Below are 24,002 nucleotides of genomic sequence, written 5' to 3'. Positions count from 1 at the left end.
AGTTGTTTATCCTTTATCCATCAATAGCAACCTTTAGGCCTCTGTGAATTAATTAAAATGAACAAGATCAGATGTATATCTGCTTTTTCTAATAAATATAAATTAGCAGTTTTATTGCTATAAAGGTTAACTATATAGACTCAGCTATACTGAGACATTATTTCTGTTTCTAGTCACCAACTGGCCATGGATATGGAGAATAACATTGAGAAATATCACCTCAATCTACAGCCCCTGGAATCAAAGGTGAAAATGTAAGTTATTTCAAAGTTTACATTAAAGCATTAGTTTTACAGTTCTTGTTTTATGAAATTCTAGCCTACTCTGGAATTTGAGGGTATAAGAATTAAGAATTTATTTATTTCACATCTATGTGTTAAACATTATTTCCTTTGTGCTGGGTAGCAACAAAACTGTTTTGGGCAAACATCACCACCTACTGGATATTATGGAGAATTATTTGGTTGTCATCACATCTTCATTTCTTGGATTTTTCCCGTTCTAGGCAGCGTGCAGCTCTTCAGCATCCATTAGCATTTTTCACTGTCTTTCATCTTAGTAACTTGGTTAATCCCACCTTGAAACAACTTGGCTCTTGTTCCAAGCTATTTCTTTATTATACACACACATATTTTTAATCCTCTTCCTCCTATTTCTATTCCATCTCTCATCCATATATTTTGGAAAAATATCTCTTCTTTTTCTCCTCACTTACTGTCATTTTCCTTTTTATTCTCTCTCTTTTTTAAGATTTTATTTATTTTTTCATGAGAGTCACAGAGAGGCAGAGACATAGGCAGAGGGAGAAGCAGGCTCCTCACAGGAAGCCTGATGTGGGACTGGATCCCCGAACTGGGCTCACACCCTGAGCCAAAGGCAGACATTCAGCCACTGAGTCACCCAGGTATACCTTTAGTCTCTCTTAATAAGACCAATCCCCTTCCCACTACAAATGACCAATGAATAAAGATAGTGCTCAGAAGGGATTCCTGGGTGGCTCAGTTGGTTAAGCCACCAACTCTTGATTTCAGTTTAAGTTATGATCTCAGGGTCTTGAGATCTAGCTCCACCTTGCCCCCCACCCCCCCGCATTGAGGCTTCCAGGTTAGGGGCCTCATGGAGTTTGCTTGGGATTCCCTTTCTCCATCTCCCTCTGCCCCTTCCTCTGCTCACATCCTCTCTTTCTCAAATAAATAAATAAATCCTTACAAAAAATAGTGCTAAGAACACCTCAATATTAACAAAAATGAAACTAGTAACTTCCAGAGTGAAACAGGCTATATTCTAGAACAAAATAGCAACTTTCTAAAACTATGTTTAAGGAGAGAAGGAGTCTATCATAATCACCTTAGAAGCAATTTTTAACTATATTTGTTTTCTGTGATCCTTTCCTCTTCTGATCTTCCTTCAGAGGTGCATATAAGAATTTTCAGTGAGGTCATATGAAATCTCTCTCTCTCTCTCTCTCTCTCTCTCTCTCTCTCACACGCACACACACACACACACACACACAGAGCTTAACACTCTGAGAGGCATGTATCCGAGAATTTAAACATGTCTAAGCTGGCTAGGATCACTGATCATTTGCAGAAAAGCCCAAAGAGGAATCTTTTAGAAAATAAATCACCCTGAAGAAGGGAGCCTTGAGGTGTACAACTTTGAAGAACAATAAGCTATGGATTTAGGAACTAAGACAGAAATGATGCAGCCATATAATATCCTACTGGATAAAAGCAAATATTAACATAAACCCCTGTCAACTTATATTAACCCTGGTTATCAATGAAAAGCTTGTTTCTGAGCGGAAACATAGAGATACCTTGAAGATAAAATTCAAATATGGCTTCTGAACCTGTTGGGTCCCCCATTAGGAAGTTCTGTGTCATGCTCATTAAATGAATAATAAATCAGGCTACCAAATTTTATGCAAGCAATGTGTCAGCCTTGCTATACAGGATTTTAGTTTGCAAACATAGGTTACTTTATCCTTAGGAACTTTCTCATTAAGATAACCTTCTCTTAAATGAAAAAGTGCTGGAATTGAAAGTTGTTTGTGTGAAAAATTAATTAGACTGTTTGATTTGAATGCTGAAATGAAGCTAGGAAACCTCCCTGGTCTTTTTTGGTTTTCATCATCCCCAATATGTAGAGGCAGAGGGGCAGATGCCTGGAGGAGGAGCAGGCAAGAAAAAAATATCTCTGGCTGAGATTCCAGCCAGCTCAGAGAGTCTGGGACTTTCTGTGTAGCTAGCTTAATGGAGGAGTCTCAGTTCAGTGAGGTGCAAACAGAAAGGTTTTATCTCTTCTAATAACTCTGAACCCCGTTTCCACTCACTGGAGGGGGATGAGGGAGAGAAAACTTAATCTTGTCCAATAATGGAATTTGAGTCCCATTGGAGAATTTAGTCCAGTTCAGTGACTCTTGTCTAATCTGGTTATTAAATTCTTAACTCTCATGACAGTTTGAACATCTCCCTTCTACACACATTAGATCTTTCCAACAGCTGTGCAGCTTGCTCTCCTTTCTCTGTATTCTCTCCTCTTTCTGGTTGCCCCTTCTCCTTGGTATCATCTCTCCCACCCTTCATGTGCTGAACACCCAACTGCCCCAGCATGCCTATTAATGGTAAACACTTAGCTTCCAAGCAGTTGTTTCCTTAAAAAATAGCTCTAAGGGTTGGGATCCTGTGAGAAGAAAGGTCATCTGGTCTCCTGTGAGTCCCCACTGATGTTGTGGGCTGTGCCTCTCATTGTGTCCCTTGTTCTGGAGGGGGACCGTCTGCCGCAGACTGACCTTGGCATTCTCATCAGGGTGGATCTTGGCAAACCCTCATCCCCACTTCCCAAGGGATTTTCTTTAGCCCTGAAGAACATTGGATATGAAAGATGGGTCCTTGTCTCAGGTTCCAGAGTCACTGTCAGACTTCACAAGCTTTCTCTTACGGTCTTCTGGCTTTTGTTGGCGGGACCCTGCTGAACATCTATCTTCCTCTGGTAGGTAGAGAGAAGTGAGGGAAGTGAGGATTACTACACTGTAAAATTTGTTTTCCTGGAAACTCTCCTCTGTCTTCCCTGACAAGGAGGAGAGGGTCAGTAGGTCCCAATAAAGGTTTTTTTGGACAGTCCAACCTCTGTAAACCTGAGGTGGGATGCTCCTTGGCAGGCCAATCTTTGAACATAAAAGACAATAAGACAGGATGAGAACTGTTCTCAAGTGTGGGCTGCCTCCATTGTATACCTGCACTAGTGAGAACCTGAGGTGAGGGTTGGATGGGGCGGGAAAGACTCTCAATTGTTTCTTCACACTAAGGCCAACTAAAAAGAATTTGATAAGAAAGCCTAAACCTTTACGTGGATTGCAAAATATCAGTGGAAAGAAGTCAAGACCTGCAGGGAAAGAACACATGTGAGTGTGGGGGTGGAATTTAGAGGAAATGTCAGGAAGGGCACATTACCTGGTTCATGAATGTAACCATTAACAGGTAATTTTGAGTTTTTGACTTGAAGGATCAAAGGACTGTGTCAAAAAGGAAAAAGGAATCAAGATTGCACAGCTATTAATAAAAAGTCATTTGGGGGAGGTGAAAGGCAGGTTTTCTGAAGATCAAGCAAAGGCAAGCCTCTCAAGTCAGAAAATTTAGTGAAAGCAAAAGTAATAGTGAAAGCACCACAGTGAAGACTCTCAATCCAACTGGACTAACGACAAATGTATTCTTAAGAGGCAGGGCTGGAATGTGGGCCTGGGGATAAAGGCACACATCAAAGGAGCTTTAGCATAAAGAGGCTTTAGCACAAAGGCCTGGCTGCCAAGGAAGGAAATGGGCTCTCCAAATCCCATAAAACTATTACCCTTCACATGGAGGTCACACCTTGCATGTTGTGGTGAGATCTAAAACACAACTTCTGAATACAAACCATCACTTAACAGGTGTTCATTAACTATGTGCAAGCCCTCTCCTGATGTTTTAACAACATATTTATTTTGTTATTTATTTATTTTGTTATTTATTTATTTTGAATACAAGTTATCTTTTGAACACCTGCTCATTAAATGTGTCTGATTCATTTTTTTATTACTGTATTTGATGATTTAGTGACAAAACAACGTTTAGATTCTATAAAAGAGAGGGAAGGAAAGAGACAGACAGGCAGACAGACAGACAGATAGACACACTCGAGGAAAAAGACAATTCCCAGAAGAATTTCAACAAATAAAGCCTTGTTAAATGGCATTTGTTTGAGAGTAACGCCTATCAACATTAGTCAACGTTTTAATTAAAAGAAGATAGAAGAATGGTTGAAAGCATGGGCTTTGGAATTAGAGCAATAGAAGAAATCCCAGCTCTGCTCCTTACCCACTGTATGATCTTAGGAACACTGCTTACCTGTCTGGGCCACAGTTGCACTCCTCTATAAAATGATAACACTAATCATCTCCAAAAAGATTGTAGTGAGCTTTCAGTGTGAAAATTAAAAAAAAGATTGACCTAATGTGTCTTTCCATGAGTTATACTGTTTCTAAACATGTTTTTATGCCAAATTGGGCTAATAGAATATTGCCCTTGGAGCACCTGGGTGTCTCAGTGGTTGAGTGTCTGCCTTTGGCTCCAGTCGTGTGACCCCCGGTCCTGGGATTGAGTCCCACATTGGGCTCCCCACAGGGAGCCTGCTTCTCCCTCTGCCTCTCTCTGTGTGTCTCTCATGAATAAATAAATAAAATCTAAAAAAAAATGTTGCCCTTAAGGATCCTTAGGAATCTAGTATATCATATTGATATATATGATTAGCACGTTACTTACAAATTTTTTAAAGTGTTTTATTTTCTTAAGTAATCATAATGCTTTATCTAAGACCTTTATTTATCGAGTTTGAGGCTGACTTAGATATCTTATCCTGGATTCCTTGCCCAGAGGTTATTGCTATTCCTATTTTTGGGGTAAGCACAATATAGGTCAATAAGTTCAGTATTTTGCCCAAAGAACACAGCTAATGAGAAGTAAACTGAGCAACAACCTATATCTCTAAACACACGTAGTTTCTGGGGAGTTCCAGTTCAAGATGGCTATGCAGGAAGATCCTGAATTCACCTCCTCCCGCAAACATACTGATTTTCCAGCTATATATGGAACAATATCCCTTGAAAAAAATCCTAAAAACTGGCAGAGCAACCCCTTTTACAACAGGCAAATAAGAGGGACACCACATCGAAACAGAAAGGAAAGGCTGGGATGTAATCTTGCAGTAAACTCCACCCCACCCAGGGCGGTGCTCACAATCAGGAGGGAACTCAAAACACAGAGCTTCTTCCTGAGGAATGAAGGATTATATTCTACATCAGGCACCCCAGCTACTAAGATCAGCACCTGAAGGACAAGCCCCCAAAACATTTGGCTTTGAGGATCAGAGGGGTTCCAGTGCCCATGAGACCTGCAGTGCTAAGGCCAACTGAGGTAGGGCTCTTCAAGGGCCCATGTGCACACTCACCTGTCTCAGGGCCACATGCAGAAGTAGCCCTTTGAAAACTGCCCAAACTTAATGTGAAAAAGACTGATCTCCTAGATTTGAAGTTTGGGTCTGAGAGCCACGAGCCTGCTTGGGATACTCTCTGAGGTCAGAGAATGGTGGAAGCCGTCTCCCACTCTCTGCCTTACTAAAGCTAGCAGGCACCACCTTTTAAATTTTTTTCTTTTCATTTCTTTATTTTTTTCTCTTTTCTTTCCTCCTCTCCCTCTCTTCCTCCCCCTTCTCCTCCTGCTACTCCTGCTCCTCTTTCTTCTTCTTCCTTCTCTTTTTTCTCTTCTTTTTTTTCTGTTTTTGGCAGGTGCCATCTTACACTCCCCATCTTTCTTGCTCCAGCCAGTGAGCACCATCTTTGTGTTCTCCTTCTGCTGCACTCCAGAAGACCAGTATCTCCCAAAGGATGGCTTCTACACAGATTTGATAGCCTGGTGTTGGTCGCTACCACCCAGGGACACCTCTTGATTACCTGGACCTAGAGTCCTGGGGGTTTGTATTCCTGGGTCTCATGGGACTGTGGCAATTAGAGAGACAGTTCTTGGCAGACCACCACTCCCAGGACACTGTGTAGACAGCAGACTGAAGTACACATCTGCTCTTTTTGAGAAAGAAGTCTATTTGCTGGTCCAGGAGCTTTGGCCTGAGCTTTGAGCCTACATGGGGGGTCTCAAGGAATGGAAGCCAGTAAGTACAGTCTTTACACTGTCCCTCCTCTGCCTTGCTCCACCTCACTAGAATCTTTGAGGAAGGAGATTTTACCTTTGTTGGGGGCCCTAATTTTTCCTGCTGCTGCTGCTGCTGCTGCTAGGGGATACCTCTATACTACCTGGCTCTAGTGGCACTTGCAGTCCCCATAGGACTGTAACCAACAGAGAAAGAGTCTTAAACAGCTATCACCTCCAGGGCATGGCAAGAGGCAACAGATCCAGGAGCTCAGTATTGATGTAAAAAAGGCCTATTAGCTTATCATTATAGCTGCAGCCTGAAGGGCAGGCTTTTAATTAAACACACATCGAAGGACTGACTGTAAACTTTTTCTAAGACCTCAGAGGGTAGACACTATCTTTCAATTTCCTCTACCACACTCCAGAATACTAACATATCTTGAAAGGGAGGTCTTATACATGTCTGGTGTCCCAGTCTTTACATCTGGTGCCCTGGATTTTGTGGCTGCTGCCTAGGGGATACTCCTTGATCACTTGGCTCTGGTGGCCAGGGGGCTTGCATTCGTGGGTCCTATAGGACAGTAACAATTGGAAAAGCAATTCCTGGCAGGCTACCACCCCAGGGCCCTGAATAGACAGCAGATGAAACACACCCGTGGCCTCTCTGTGAAAGAGGTCTATTTGCCTACCTGAAGTATGGGCCTTAGGGGCAGACTTCAGATTTGGCACACATCTATAGGCTACAGAGATGCTCTCAGGGAATATAGGCCTGGAGATACCATCTTTGTGATCTCCCTAACCCTTACTGCAACTTACACAAATCTTCCAGGAACAAAATAATACGCTCATCTAGAGCCCCAGATTTTGCTACTGCCACCCAGGGGACATCTCCAGATCACCTGGCTCGGGAGCCCAACAGAGTTTACAATTGCAGCCCCATAGGAACGTATATATTCTCATATTTTAAAAGCTACTACCTGAGAGTTTGGCTTCCATTCAGCCTGAATTTAGGTTCTGATTATGATCCTACCCCTTTGGACACTGCCTGGTCTTGGCATACCTTCCACTACTGAGAGCTATTAAAAATAAAATAGGCTACTTGGACAATCACAAAGGTTGAGAGACAGCCAACAGCTAGGGCAAGGTTGAGCAATAAGGTTCATCTGCCACACAGGGCTAACCATTTAAGACTCAGAGAGGTGGCTGTTGCACCTAACACATAGAAACCAGTAGAGACTGTCAAGCAAAATGAAGAAACAGAGGAACATGTTCCAAATGAAAGGACAAGATAAAGCCACAGAGGGGAAAAAAACCTTAATAAAACAGAGATAAGTAATTTATATAGTAAAGAGTTTAAAGCAATACTTGTACAAGCGCTGACTGACCTTGGGAGAAGAACGGGTGAACACAGTAAGAACTTTAAGGAAGAGAAGAATGTTCTGAACAGAAGTCACAGAGCTGAAGAATGTAATAAATACATTTAGTTTCTAAGCACATTTCCTCATGAGTTAAAACTTTTTCTTCTTTGAGGATTTATTGAATTATTTCTGGTACAAATTTTAGGAGAATATATCTCCTACTTACCATATTTCTAGAACTGTGGCAATATGGTGGACACATGTAGTTATTGCCCTCAAGGGATTCATAATCTAGTGGAGGAAGACTTATTGGAAAAGAGTTGTCTGGATTAGCCTAATCTGACACCCTTCTTTTGAATGGTTAATATCCCCGAGAGCAGCTGTTCTCTTTCATAGACTCAGTAGGCCCTGTGTACCTTATTTCTAAAGCGCTTTCTCAATGTTGCCCAAAGTTGCCCAAATTCCATCTATGAGGAAGTGAGGAGTTGCTGACTGTTAAGGTGGTCATAGGTATTGGTGAAGGAACCTGCAGAAAGATCCAGAAAAGCATAAGTCCACGATGCTTAGGAAGGACCAGCAATCAAAGTACCAGCAATCTAAGTAGAAAGTACCAACAATCAAATGAAGTCAGGAGTTAAAAACCAGCCAGAAATTGGAATGGAGCGGAAGCAGGCTAGAGATACAGACAAATGCTGTGGAAAACTTGCCTGTTGTATGTAGCGGCCCTTTACTAGTGTTTGGGCAGGTTTGTATCAGGATACAGGGTTGAGGCAGACACCAAATAATGAAAACATGGTTTATCTGTTAGGATAGCTTTTAGTCACACATAGAAAATTTATCTAACAGGCTTAAACAAATAGGAGTTCTATTTACCTACTCAAAGTTAGTATGTGACAAGCCAAACTCATCACTTTGTTTTCTGTCTTTTGCTGAACCATGAGGAGGAAACACAACATAATGGAAAGACAGGGGATCTGGTCCAAATGTCAGATCTGTCAGTTAGTTCCCATCTTGTTTCTTGAAATTTTCAAGGACTCTTGGTTGCAAGTAAAAGAACTCAACTCAAACTGACTTATGTTTTAAAAAGAGATTATATTGGATCACCTAACAGCAACATGCAGGGGCTAATGTGCTTCAAGCGTATTCTAGACCCAGATAGTCAAGCATCATCAGACATCTCTTTCCTCCTTCTTCTATAAGCTCTGCTGTGCACATTATTACTTCATTCTTGTGCGGGCTCTCCCAACATTGTGGCCATGGGTTGGTGGGTCCCCAAAGAAAAATGAGTGCTGGAATAAAAAGAAGGAAAAATTAATGTTGGGCAGGCAAAAACTGTCACTATGCTAATAATAATGCTTTCCTCACATTCCACTTGTGGTAAGAATTGAATGAGAAAGTACAAATTAAAAGAGTAACGTAAAATAAATAAATAAATAAATAAATAAAAGAGTAACGTAATGTAATGAGTTGGTTATTTTCCAAGATACTCAGCCTTGTGTCCTCTTTGATGCTGTCCTTTTTTTCCATCCCCAATTTCAAACATCCTTGAGTAACCATGTATTTTGAAGTTGTAAACATTATTTGGTAGCATTTAAGAACAAGTAACTTTCAGGGGCACCTGGGTGGCTCAGTGGTTGAGTGTCTGCCTTTGGCTCAGGTCGTGATCCTGGGGTCCTGGGATCCTGGGATCGAGTCCCACATCGGGCTCCCTCTGCCTGCATCTCTGCCTCTCCCTCTGTGCTTCTCGTGAATGAATAAATGGAATCTTTTAAAAAAAAACTAGTAACTTTCAAATAAAAATCAAGATTTCTGACTGTTCTGATACATAGTAAGATTTGGCCACAATCAACTGTGCCACATTGCGGTTCCCCCTCTTAAGAGGCAGATACTGCCCAATCTGCCCCCAGACCAGTCCTTGGAGACATCTGGGATCCTTCTCGTATCTTCACAGCTTCATGCCCTATCACTTTTCTCTAGAAACCTCCTACCTTCTGCCCAGTACCTTCACTTCCAAGGCTTTGCCCAAAGGCCTTTCCTTGTCCTCCTCATCAGTCCAAATCCCATCCATCCTTCAAGGCTAATAAAGTACCAGGACTCATCCCAGTTCTCAGAGCTCTGTCTTCTAAGTAAGGACATGTCGTGTATAAGGACATCCAGTGACAACCAGGACTGCACTGGCTGTGAGCCCCTAAGTGGTTGTGAGTGCAGCCACGGGCACTGTAAAAGAGACAGGGATGTACAGAGAAATGTCAGAGGCAAGCGATGACACCATCCCTGAGATAGAAGACAAATAGGAATTGAACAGACAAAAAAATTATTGAAAAATGCATTTATCATCTACCTTGAAACAAGCCTCTGTATTTATAATTCAAAATATAGGAACACACAAAATGTGCTCTTTTACTGCAACCTGCCTTTAAAGAATTGTTTGATAGTACAGCTTTGTTTTAGAAGTAAAATTGTTCATCACCCAGTCACCCCATCCCCCGGCCCACCTCCCCTTCCACGGACACTAAGGGGGGCACTTGATGGGATGGGCACTGGGTGTTATACAATATGTTGGCAAATTGAACTCCTATTTAAAAAAATTACAAAAAAAAAAAAAAAATAGAAGTATAAGTGCCGAGGTGGTGTTCAGGGCTTTCTCTGTAGGCTTAAAAGAGACTTGTGAGTAGGAATTCTGGTACAGTTAGGATAAGAAGGCTGAAAAGTGATTTCCCATGACTGAGGGATGAGGTGCTTCGTCATTTCATTTTAATTCACTCTTTTGGTAAAATAGCATTTGGAGATTGTATTCAGAGAACTAATAATAGAACAATTGAATCTGCAAAGTTCTCATCGTTGTGGTCAAATGGGAGTAAACAGTGTGTAGTGTAAGTAGTGTCCTATGATTCAGAGAGTAATAATAGCATGATTTCACCATTCAAAAAAAATATCCAGTATAGCAATTTAGATAACAGTGATGTGACTGGCCTCTCATTTTTAACGTCTGAGTTAAAAAAGAATCAAGTATAGCATAATATGATTTCAACTAAGTAAAATTGTTTCCATATATGTGGAAAAGGATCATAAGGTATGTGTTCAAAAATTAAAATAGCTTTTGTATTAAGGAGGTAGGGGGCTTATAGGTGATTTTCATACACATTTTAAAGGTATTTAATTTTGTCACATTCTCTGTCAACAAAAGAGGATATCCACCCACCTGGAAGAAAGGAATGTTGTCTTCTTAATATCTGGCTTAAGGAAAACTGACATATCACTTTCTAGGCACCATAGAACTAGGAGGTGAAAGGGGAAGCTTTAAGTGCAAATTCACCTTTGCAGGTCTCAGATTTTGCCCAGCAAAATCTATTTGGTTCTTTAAAGGTGTCACACTGCCCCCTGGTGTTCAATAAACTAAAATGTAAACTATCAAACGTCTATTACATTTTCTTTCTGTATTTTCTGAATTATCAAGACCATGAGGGAGCAACAGAGAGAGAGAGAGAGAGAGAGAGAGAGAGAGAGATACCTTGAATATAAATTTGTGGGTATTCTAAAAATATTTTATATTTTTAAAATAGCCTTTATTTACAACGTCACTTTTTTTTTTTTTTGTTAAGCCTCTGATGGGCAGACTTACTAGCTTTAGGTGCCCTCCAGTGGCAGAACTTGTTAGAAGGACTCTGGGAGACCCTAAGTGCTTCAGAGGATGTCGAAATTATTGACAATTTCCAAAAGTTTGCTACCCCCTACTGAGATGGGTCCCTGAAGAAGCAATGGGACTACCAAACTCTTACAGAACTTTCTTTGAGATTCTGTTTAAAATCTTTAAACCAGGACGCCTGGGTGGCTGAGCATTTAAGGGTCTGCCTTTGGCTCAGGGTGTGATCCCAGGGTTCCAGGATCAAGTCCTGCATCAGGCTCCTTGGGGGGGGGGGGGGAGGGGGCGCTACTTCTCCCTCTGCCTATGTCTCTGTCTCTCTCTCTCTCTGTGTGTCACTCATGAATAAATTAATAAAACCTTTTAAAAAATAAAATAGACTAAAATCTTTAAACCAAAGAAAAATAAATAAATAAACAAATAAATAAATAAGGTTGTATTTTGAGCAAGGATTGTATAATAAAGTAGTAATCACATATAATCCAAAACACAGCCATATGCTTCTTTAATAGAGTCTGAATTGCATATATAATTTGGAGTGCCCTTTAAAAAAACCCCAAAAGATATCTACTTTTGTAATTTTTTAAAAAAAGATTTCATTTATGTATTCATGACAGACACAGAGAGATAGAGGGAGAAGCAGGCTCCCTGAGGGGAGACAAATGTGGGACTCAATCCTAGGATCCTGGGATCATGACCTGAGCCGAAGGCAGATGGTCAACCACTGAGCTACCCAGGTGCCCCCTATTTTTATAATTTTTCAAAAAAGATCTTTTATATTTATTTGAGCGAGAGCACAAGCAGGGGATGGCAGAAGGAGAGGGGAAAGCAGCCTATCCATGGAGCAGGGGGCTCCATGGGGGGCTCAATCCCTGCACCCCCTGGGGACTATGACCTGAGTCAAAGGCAAATGCTTAACTGACTGAGCCATCCAGGCACCTCTACTTTTGCAATTTTATACAAACCATGAAGAGCCCCTCTTGGAAGGGTCTTGGAAGAAACCCCTGGCCTGTAAGAGCCCCTGAAGCTTATGCTTCATAGCGTCAGAGGAAATTGGCCTCTGATCCAAAAGTATTGGCACCCTCTAGAGCTGCATTGTAATCACTGTCTAGAGCCTAGGGAGGACAGATTTTGGCACAGGAGAGTCTTTCAATAAAGTTATATTAGTGCATGAGTAAGTGATATGTCAGCCTATTTATTATTCTCATTTGAAATATAGGATGAGAAATGGAAATATCTTGCATTCTGTAAATCAAAGTACATTTACATGTGCAAACTAGCTTCACTTTGATGCCTCTAAAATGACCCCCGTAGACTAATTTAGCGTAGTGGAGCCTGTGAACGTGAAACCAGTCAAAGAGAGAAACAGTACAGGTCTTCTGATTTCCTCTGTCACATTCTATGTGTTACATTTTCTCTGTCTCCAAAGCCAATTCCTTCAGACTCCTTGTGCTTTTCTGCGTCTGTGGGCTGTGACTGGGTACTGACGGTGCATGTGCTGTTTTGTTTTGTTTTTCTAGCATTCAGCGGGCCTGGCGGGAGTACCTGCAGCGGCAGGATCCCCTGGAGAAGAGGAGCCCATCCCCACCCTCTGTGTCCTCAGAGAAGCTGAGCAGCTCGGTCAGCATGAACACCTTCTCAGACAGCAGCACCCCCGTGAGTGCCATGTTTCCTTTTTATGGCCTAACTGGCCAATCATTTATTTGATCACCAGGTCTTTGGTTCCAAGGAAGAAATCTTGAGATGTGAGCAGGTGGTTTGTTGTTAGGAGTATCTGCATTGCTTACTTGCTATATTTGAACCCATGGTGAGGGTTTTGTCATCTTAGAATAGAGACATGATTCCTAAGCACTTCATCAAGCCTGAGAGAATCGGTTCCATTTGACCTCAGCCTAAACTACTCATTTGCATGTTTGCATTTCTCTATTACCATCTTTTTCCTTTCCTTTGTAACAGTGTGTTTCCTTTAGTCTGTGCCTCTGGTGGAGCTTTGTGGTGCTAATACGATAGAAGATTAGCTTGGTTATAAGGATTATAAAAGAGAACTTATATAGGAAGAATTGAAAGGAGTCACAAACTCAGGGGTTGTGACTCAAATGCCTACAGGGGCCAGGTAAGAAACCCATGTGGCTGATGTGGACTACGCTGTGACTAGCTACTGAAGAACACAGGCCTTACCTAAAGGGGTAGCCCCTTGGTTCCTGGATATGTTGCTATGTGGGGATGCAGGACAGACACTCCCAAATGTGATTTCTTCCTTCAAGGGATGCCGGAAATTCAGATTTTTAAATGTTGGCAACTAGTAAAAAATATTTTAATGTCACTAGACCATGCCTACAGATCACAGTTGTCCAAAGGCCACCTGTTAAGGGTTAAGGAATGGGAACCTCTGCTGAAAATTTTTATTAAAAACAAACAAACAAACAAACAGACAAACATATCAAATGTGGTAGGAAATAAATGATTAGGCAACTGTATTACTACAGAGATTTTTGAATATGGCCATTGTGATTATGTATGATAGTGACTGGAATACACAGATAGAAGTTGGGAAAAGAAAGGAAGTAACTATACAAGTGTATTATTTAAAAAAATATATTTCTTGACTACTTTGTGATCATGTTTATTCGTTGGTAAGAAGGCTCCCTAGTGGCCAAAATGATGTATTCACATTGGGATCAAGCAAAGGTTGCTTTGACATGTTTTCAGATGATTGCATAGCATGTTCTTTAATAAACGGCTTTATCTGTTATGGATTCTAAAGAGAGAGCAATAACTTGAGTGCAAGTAACAGTATCAGAAGATGTATTTTTAGCAGATACCAGAAATTGAATACTCAGTGAATCTGTGCCTTTTTTAAAACAATTTTCAGGGGAGTAGTGATTTGTCTGAACTGGTCTCATGATCACTAGAGGGCACTGATGAGCCACATTAGAAAATGTCAAAGTAAAGCCTATTTATTTCATGATTTGCAAGTCAAAAATAATATGAAAATAGAGTGTTTAGGATGTCTTTGCTGTGAATAACAATAGAATTAATTTAATAGAAATTAAATGACTGAAAATTTTATTTGAATGATGGAAACTGAGTATCTGAAATCATTCTACCTAAGAGTTAAAGGTTTGGATTTACTGCCTTTGTACTTTCTCATTAGCCCCGATTCCTGACAGTATGAAACCATTGCTGTGTCCAGTGATACATGATGGATTTAGTGTTGCTGTAGGGTAGCTAACCTCTGGGCTTTATTGAAATTCTGGAATAATCTATGGGTTGTTTTTTTTTTGTTTTGTTTTGTTTTGTATTTTAAATATATTTACCCTGCCACACCACTTATATTCTAGCCCCTTAAGTATTGGTGTGCATAAATGCACATTCTATCCCCATGGGCCATCACATAAATGTGATGTGCGATATCTTTTGCACAGCTTTGCTAACAGTTCTACCTTATTTAATTTAGCCTGGCCTCTAGGTCCCCTGATGTTTCTTAGTAAAGCAGATTTCCTCTCTCACATGTCCCCAGCAATTTGGTTTCCTATAAGGTGTCTCAGAATGAATTGGGAGTGGCATCCTGCTCCACTACTGTATCATCGTGCCTTGTCTCTGTGTTCATGGGACCAGGATAACTCTCTTCATTATGTGCAAGTCTCACTCAACTCCTGATTGCCTATAAACAGTGAGAATCAAAAACATTTTCAAAAAACATTATTGGAATTAGCTTCAGAAAGCAAGCAGATCCTGTCCAGAATTCTAGTAGAGGTTATTGATTATAACAACTTTGGCATTGATGGTGGCAGTAGCATGACACTAAATATGCAAAACAAAATATGAAAATATAAGTTGCTGGAACATCCCCGAGTCTCTAGTTTGTCAAGCAGGTAAAATATCCAATATATAACTTTTTAAAACTTTATTTTAGTTGTTTGGAGCTGGTATATCTAGCTAGGATTGTTCTATTTCTCATAATCATCCCTTTGCTGGGACCTCTTTCAGTAGATTCACTCTTACATCTTTTGGTCGTCATAGCCCCATGAAAGCAAAGTGACTTTGCTCTGCCTTGATCAGCCTACCAGACCCACTGGGTTCATACATACTCTCAGGGTGTTCCAAATAGGAAGGCTTGATTTTAACTACTCTCTGATGAGTAGACCTGAAGTTTATGGAGGGGATAAGGATGATCCCTGGCCCACCTGGGCTAAGGCTGTCATAAAGAGAGGAGTTTTCCCTAATAACCAATGAGTCCATTTGGAACTTCAGGGGTAAAAGCCTTCAGTCCAAGTCAAATGTTTCCAATAAGGTGTTTCCGTAGGTGATTCTCTGGGACCCTAATTCCTATCAGATATCTCCAGCTTGCTGAACTCAGCCCTCTTTCTCTGGGCTTGGTCTGTCACTGTTGCTGCCTAGACCATTCTCTGTCTTCTTGAATTTGATCAGCTGCCTGTCTTGTCCCAACTACTAGCCTCTACTGTCCTCTAACACAGCCTCAATTGGAGACCAGTCTGCCCTTGTCTAACCCCTGGGTCTTTCTAGCTCCTCTGCTTCATGTCTATCATAACTGCAATTATTGCCCATAGTAGCTGTCTTCCTCATGCATGTGCTACATGGGAAGCCAGCAACCTGAGCTGGGTGAGTCCCTGTGCTTAGCTGAGAATGATGCTCTTGCATGCTTTTTCTCTCTTTTGGCTAATGGTTGATATAGTAGTTCTGAGAATATTTCTGCTCTAAAATATATTAGAAAGTTATGTTTCAGTATGAGCTCTCAAAATCATCATCTTAATAAGAGCTGAGCACTTGTTGTTATGTGACAGACAACTTGCTAATGCTTTCCGTGGATTATTTCATTTAATCTTCTCACTGACCATATAAAGGAGGTATATTATTATCGCCATTGTACAGATGATGAAAATGAGACCTAAAGAAATAACTGACTTGCCTTGAGTTACTCATTGGGCTGGAGCCATCATGCTACACTATTCTTCTATATTATACCATTTGAAAATAAGCCTTCATTTAGACATAGTCAAGCAGAGGAAGAAATAACCTGTGTATCAATCCATTTCTAAGGTTGTTCCACAATTTAGTATGTATCAACAGTGAATGAAATAATCGAGAAAAGAATCCTCATTTGGTTTTATAAATTGCCGCATTCAGTGCTCTTTGATTAAAACCTCAAACCTCAGCTGCTCAGTGCCAAATTAAACAGCAACAAGAGGGAAGATTTATATGAAGTTATATTACTAATTTGCATATTAAATATCCTCATATCACAATGTATCATGAGATAACAGAAAAATTTATTTTAAAAATAGCAATTTTGAGTACAAGTTATTTTGAAATGGAGCTGTGGTTATCAAAGTGAGAAAAAACTTTTTATCATAAAAGTATTAGTTATTGAGTGGAGTACAATAGTGTAAATGATTTGTGTATTCTTTATTAATCAATTTCATATGACTAAGTGCTTATTCTTTTAGTTCTCAGCTCTGAAAAATCTGCATTTGTCTAATAGAATATCATGGACAGAATCCTAAATGATTTGGTAACCCTTTCACAAATCATTAGCATATGTCTCAGATAAATTCAGAAAATCTTTGGATTGTTTGGAAACATTTTCAATCCCATTTGGCTCTAATTGGTTCTGTCTGCCTGAACCTGCCTTCCTGGCTTATTCCCATGGGTTCCCATGTTATGGTATGGCCTGTAGAGGGCTCTGTGGCTCATGGAATGAGGCCTTGGCTTAGTGAGAGGCTGTGACTTAATAGTAGTAGCTCTGCCACTATTTTTCTGAGTTTGAGATGTACCACTTGAGAGATCATTCTTCATCTGCAAACTGGACACCCACCTTAGAGATGGAATTGTATCTCTGTGAATATTAAATGGCACTACATATGTAAGACATAGCACAGTGTGGGACCCAGAAGGCTCTCAATAAATGTTAGTGGATTCTGTATCTGCTCTTGGAAACACTCCATGTGTTCAAAACTGCAAAACTTGTGAAGAGCAGAAGTGGAATTTTTAACTCTATTCACATTGAAGGGCACATTGCTTGCTTCTTACATGTATATACAGATATATATGTATGTTCTGAGATTGGACCTGTACATTACAAAAGTAATACATCAAGCATTTGTTTTTCTTTTTCTTTTTTCTTTCTTTCTTTCTTTTTTTTTTTTTTTTTTTTTTTTTTTTTTTTGCGTCTCAATGAGTAGGCCTCTTCTGAGAGACCACACCCATGTACATAGTAAAAGCAAGCCTAGGTCACTCTGCTCCCTTCAGATCTGGGGAAAAAGAAACAGGGGGATCTGTAGCATGTTGGGGTGAATAGGGTTATGTGGCCTCACTTCTCAGATAAGTCAATGCAAAAGCACCCTTGCAGTAGACATGACAGCCTGCACAACTCCAGCCATAAGGCCTCCTCACTTCACTCCTGGTCAGGAAGATTATAGTTCTGAGCAGGTGCAAAGATCAGTGGTCTGGACCAGCTAAAGACCCCATTATGTCAGTTGTCTTGGAGAGAAGTCGACGGAGCTCTCCTATGTTTGGGGCTGCTTGGGTTACCCTAGCTTTTAGCAAGAGTAGCTGGATAGTTAGCAATAGGCAGCCAGGTGATCCACCACACCTTCCCAAATATGCTATCAAAAGCCTGTACTGCTTCTGTCTACCAAACATGACACGTACACCTGCATTCAAACTGCTTTATTACCCTCAAGTTTTATTACCCATTTTGAGATTTACAACTTCCAGCTTCAAATACATCAGGAAAAATCCTAGGAGTAAAAGGATAAAGGCTTCTTACAAAGTCACACTTGTTTTGAGGGGGAGCTCAGATCCTAAAAGAGGATTACCTGGGACTTCTTCCAGTACAGTCTTGAAAGCTATGAAATTGTAGAGAATGTAAGCCTTGTGCTACTTAATAATTTAATAACCTAGATTTTCCAGGTCAGGGACAAGTTACAGTATTATGTCCAGCTGTTGTTATAAACTTAGGTCCTGTGAGTTTTAATGTTCAGAACCCAAACTCTATCTTTTATCCAGCCTCTCAAACCCCAAGATAGCACAAATTGTCAGTCTGTTCCTCCCAAATTTTGGTTCAGAGACTATAGTAATCATATGTAAAAAGAGAAGACTTCTTGGTATTTACATAAAAGTAGATTTAATTCTCTTTTCTTCAAACTAGAGTCTTAGAGAACAAAATTTTCCCCCAAAGTTTTATAAATTCCATTGTGCAATATATAACCATATATGATAGTTTGAATTGATAAATTTTTGTTATCTCTATGCCAAAATACTCCTTTTTATGTCTTTGAATATTGATTGGTATAGATTCTTTTTCCCAAATTACCCTTTCAAGTTAAGGATTTGAGGACATTGTTCTCAATAGATTTAAAAATAAGTCTGTTGTTTGGGGATTACATTTTTTTTTGAGGACTGCTAATACTGATCATTTTCCAGGTTCAGATTGATAAGCAAAATCGACAATTTCTTGTTTGATATCTGACTCACTCATCCATAGTAATATAATCAATCCTCCTCAGTAGTCTCAAAGTTGTTGACCTTTAAGCATAGATGCAAAGGCATTAAGCATCTCACTTTTGCTAAAAAGAATTGAGAAGGAACTTGTTTTCTTTCCACTTAACTTCAAGTTCAGTCTGAGTATTTGTCCTCATGTAGATCCTGTCCTTATTCTACAGCTTTGGTGAGATACAGTGTTAAATCCCCTTATTTAGACTCAGAGTGCACCCGTGTCCTAAAATCCAGTTCAGTATTACAAATCAGTATTTCACTCATTGAGTGAGTATGAAAGATGCTTTAGGGTCCAAGAAGAAGTTGGATATGGTAGCACTAGAGTGAGATCTACTATTGTTTTCATTTTATTCTAGAAACTTTTGCTTGAGGCTCTTTTGGACTTTCTTTCTGTCAGTAAGACATCATTGGGGAGGAGGGTAGTTATTCATATCCCTAGATTGGGTCTATATCATCTGTTCACTCATTCAACAAATATCTGAGTGCTTACTGTGTGCTGGGCCTTTGCCAAGCACTGGAGATACAATCACCCAAACAATGGTGCCTGGGTGGCTCAGTGGTTGAGTGTCTGCCTTTGGCTCAGGTCGTGATCCTGAGGTCCTGGAATGGAATCCTGCATAAGGGTTCCCAGAGGGAGCCTGCTTCTCCCTCTGCCTATGTCTCTGCCTCTCTTTCTCTCTCTCTCTGTGACACTCATGAATAAATAAATAAATAAATAAAATTAAAAAAACGTCATCCAAATACACATATCCTCTGCCCTTACTTAATTTACATAATTCCCCAGGAGTGGTTGGCAATTCTTGTCACAGTTTCCCTGGTAAATTATAGGAGATAGTGGTATTTTATTAATTAATTTTATAGAAGGTTTTTGGTATTATTATTAATAAAAATCCAACTGCTGAAATATTTTCTAGAGCAGAATTTTCCATAATGTGGTACCCAAAATATTAGTTTCATAGGATATTGGTGGATGTTAATTGCAGGAAGGGTGAAGTAAGCTAAATTATTTATATCAGGACCGTTAAGAGCCTTCCCAAACTAATACACATTTTGAATTTGTGGGAGGAGTGCTGGCTGTTACTGTTTTTCATGTTTTTCAAACTTCTTTGATCATGAAACCCAATAAGAATCACATCTTGGGATGCCTGGGTGGCTCAGTGGTTTAGGGCCTGCCTTCAGCCCAAGGCATGATCCTGGAGTCCCAGGATTGAGTCAGGCTCTCTGCATGGAGCCTGCTTCTCCCTCTCCCTCTGCCTCTGCCTGCCTCTCTCTCTCTGTGTCTCTCATGAATAAATAAATAAAATCTTTTTTAAAAATTACATCTTATTAGACTATTAATACATGGAACACTTCAGGAAATGGTGTTCTAGAATTAGTACTTATTGAAGAAAAATTCCAAGAGCTAGAATTTCTATGTGGCTCAATAATAAAATTAATATGAGTTGAACAATGCATTTTTAAAAACTTCCAATGAAATTTTTATACTCCTTTTTATAGGCCTGTATCATAGAACTATATTATGCAAATACAAATATTATTAAGCTACTTCACATGTAACACTTGTTATAGTAACTGGCTGGTAGGGTTTAAATAAAAAGAACAAGTCTGGTTAACAATGTTACAGTATCAGAGATGTAGTTTTAGGAAGCCAATAAATAACTCCTTTTCCCCATCTTGATTTATGAACTTATTTCAAAAGTCAAGAGATTTAGGAAAAGAGATATCAAAATCCATCTTTATTTACTGTCAAACCTAGATTTGAGGGTGTAACTCTGACTTGTGGCACCACTGAACATCCTATTACTGACCTTTGTAGAGAAACCTACCAATAATCATGGGAAGCACTGAAAATTGCCAGCCTCACCCACAGATCTTGTGCAGGGAGGTGGATTCCAGAGAAGAATGGAGAGAGAATGATACTGGGCTGCCCAGTCCCTTCGCCCAATCCTCTCATCAGGGTTTCTTGTTCCACCTTCAGGATTTGAGTGTGAGAGTATTTAGGAAAGTTCTTCCTCATGGAAGCCTGAGGACATGAGGAGAAGGTAGCTCCCAACATTGGATGCTTCATGCAGCAACAATTTGGCCTTTTATTATAATAAATGTCAAATATTTTTACCCATTTTGGTTTTTATAAGATTGTATACATTGTACTATATTAATCATTGCAATATTTTCCAAATAAGAATTACTTTGGGAATGTTAAAATATATATATATATATATATATTTTAGAACCACAGCAGATCTATTACATCAGAATATCTGAGAAGAGGCCTGAGATTCCATATTTTTTTAAAAAATGCTCCAGGTAATCCTCATCATCATTAAAGTATAAAAAAAGCAGAATGTTATAGGAATTGCAAAAAAAAGGTATTAAATTTTATTTGGTAACCTTACATAAACAGAACACACAGGTGATTGATATTTCTTCCATTTTTTATTTCAACGTTTTATCATGGCATACATCTACATGGGGAGGTGCTGAAGCATCTTTTTCCTGATCTGGTACCAAAACAATTACTATTGTTTTAGTGGAATTTTTCCAGTGGCACTGGTTGTATAGAAAATCCCATCTTCTCTTCTTAGGACTTGTGGTTCTGTAAAAAATGTGACAGGGTATTTATACTATGCTCTTCAAGGAAGTTTTCTGTTATTTGATCCATTTTGGTTTTTATTAAAGGGGATACATTCAATAAACTCTGATTAGTTTCATGTTATTTTCTGCTTTGATTGTGAAGATTATTTAGCTGGAATGAAAGGGGATTAGATTATTTAACTATTCACTGACAAGAATGTCAACTATGACCGAAATCTTCAAATATAATGTGTGACTATATAGTTGAGAAAGATAAAAGAATTCCATTAACAGATTAAAAATGGACATTTCTCATTATGCATTCTTTATTTTTTTTTTTGCATTCTTTAAAATAGTATCTATGTATCCTATCACCAGTTACATATACAGATGATAGTTAAAATTTTAATTGTTACTTCATTCAGAGCTAAAAAATATCTAAAAGCAATAAGTTAAAGTTTCCTTACCAACATTTGAAACATAGTCAGATCCTTGAAGTAAGATTGTTTTATGGCTTTGAAACATTTTAAAATTGGGGGGGGGGGTCCCTGGGTGGATCAGTGGTTTAGTGCCCGCCTTCAGCCTGGGAGTGATCCTGGAGACCCACATCAGGCTGCTGCATGGAGCCTGCTTCTCCCTCTGCCTGTGTCTCTGCCTCTCTCTGTGTGTGTCTCTCATGAATAAATAAAATAAAATACTAAAAAACAAAACAAAAAAAGAAACATTTTAAAATTTTAATTGCATAAAATGTTAGAAGTCAAAGACAGTTGCCTTAGTTTTTATTTTACAATTTTCATGGATTGGTTTTTTAAAAGAATAAGTTTTTTTTAACTTGTTAAATATTCTAAAAGATTTTTTAGTATATTCTATGCCTCTACAGTTCCTCTAGTTCCCATAACAGCTCCTTCTTCACTATATTCACCATGAATTAATTACAATTATTCATTTCCTAAAGCAGCACCAGAATCTGATTTTAACTGAAACAGACATGCTGCTTCACATGTAAGCAATAAATTGATTTTCTCTTCATGGCAGTATTTTGATAGGGTTAAGTATATTGATAGAAGACCATCCTATTTAATGCAAGTAGATTTTCAAGAAAATCACTATGCCAAACACTTCTCTAGAAGGACTTCATCTACATACAGCAGCAACTGTGACCTGCTTTAGAGATGACATCATTGGGTGTCATGTGGCTCTTTATACGTTTCAGCTTCAGAAAGAGATAATCTGTGAAAGCCACAAGAGCCTGATTTCTGCTGTGATAATCTTCAGCAGACAGAGGCTAAGGCTACAGTGAGGCATACCTGCTTACATAGTGTGTGCAGTGCCTCGTTGAATTCTGAGCTTTATTTCGTTTTACTATTTTTTATCAAAAAAGTAGATGCAATGATAGGATGAAGTGAATTGGATGCTTTGGACTAATGGGAGCTTATTTTCTGCATGAAGAATGAGAACTTTTATGGAATCCTCTGTTCTCTGGGTAGCCTGGTATTCTGTAGGGGTGTGTGTGTGTGTGTGTGTGTGTGTGTGTGTGTGCGTGCACGTATGTTTTCAATTTGAAGAACACTGAAGAAAATCAGCAAACTTCATTTCCCGAAGAGCTCTCTCTTTTTTGCAATACTTGAAGATTTCTGCTCCAAAATACTCTTTGAGCCGCCTGAGCATCGTGGTTGGTAACTGAAGGGCAAAGCATCTCCTTTGTAGCATGTGTTACAGAAATTCTTCAGATAACTTTACTTGCTAACACAGGCGACTCTTTATGGATTTCTTTCAAAGCCAGTTCGAATAAATAACTCTTTCCTCTCAAATGGGCACGGGTAGCTCTTCAGCACCATGGAGAGGTCTGGGCAGTGTGGGACTCCGTGGGACTGTGACCAGAGCAAGCCATCTGACAGTGTAAGTTCTCCAAATGTCTGTTGTCTTTTTTACATGCATCATAGCTTTGCATACATAGAAAGGAAACTCTGAAGTCTAACTGAGCTATGCTAAATTTAGCTATACAAAGTGATGGCCTTCATTACATTTCAAATTCAGTATTAATTACTTAAAGATACCATATTAGGAAGCGTTAATATATTAATTTGAAATATTACTTTCTCATTGCAACAGTTGGTATGTGAATGTTTGGCGCCTTGTATTTTGAGAATCAAAGTTTTTGTTTTAATTCACCATGAATTAATTTCATTGCAGTTAGACAAAACGATTGCTTTGCAAATAGCATATTTATGCACACATTAAAAAATTCCAACTGTACAGTTTGTTGTCATTTGTAAAAAGAAGACTCTTTTTGAGAAGTAGTTTCTGATTTGTGTTTAGAAGGGCAGTTTTAATTTTTTTAATTGCAGTTCATACTTTCAGTTACCAAAAAGAGCATATGTCTAGGTACACTAATGTTTACACATAGGGGATATTTGATAACTTATAAAATTTTAAAATTACTGGTATAAAATATATACAGTAAAAACCTGAAGTAAGTAGAAAGGACAAATCCTTTTATAAAATGACTAGGTAAGGGATGCCTGGGTGGCTCAGTGGTTGAGTGCCTCCCTTCGGCTCAGGGCATGATGCTGGAGTCCCAGGATTGAGTCCCATATCGGGTTCCCTGCATGGAGCCTGCTTCTCCCTCTGCCTGTGTCTCTGCCTCTCTGTGGGTCTCTCATGAATAAATTAACAAAATATTTTTAAAAATGACTAGGTAATAGACCACTAAAAGACACTTTTAAG

General features: G+C 39.3%; 1 protein-coding gene across 6 annotated transcripts in view; it reads left to right on the top strand.

Moving 5' to 3' along the window:
- The window catches only part of SCHIP1 (schwannomin interacting protein 1), a 723,704-nt gene that overhangs the window by 179,332 nt on the left and 520,370 nt on the right, over positions 1–24,002 (top strand). For 5 of the 6 annotated variants that reach the window (XM_072752390.1, XM_072752386.1, XM_072752385.1 and 2 more), the window contains exons 3-4: positions 174–254; positions 12,704–12,839. In XM_072752390.1, coding sequence (XP_072608491.1) covers positions 174–254; positions 12,704–12,839 — 217 coding nt within the window. Of the gene's footprint in view, positions 1–173; positions 255–12,703; positions 12,840–22,543; positions 23,175–24,002 lie in introns of those variants that run through there. The other variant, XM_072752387.1, reaches the window with a different exon arrangement.

This window comes from Vulpes vulpes, chromosome 3, assembly GCF_048418805.1.
Source record: "Vulpes vulpes isolate BD-2025 chromosome 3, VulVul3, whole genome shotgun sequence".
Taxonomy (NCBI): Eukaryota; Metazoa; Chordata; class Mammalia; order Carnivora; family Canidae; genus Vulpes; species Vulpes vulpes.
This window is presented reverse-complemented; position numbering and strand designations above follow the sequence as displayed.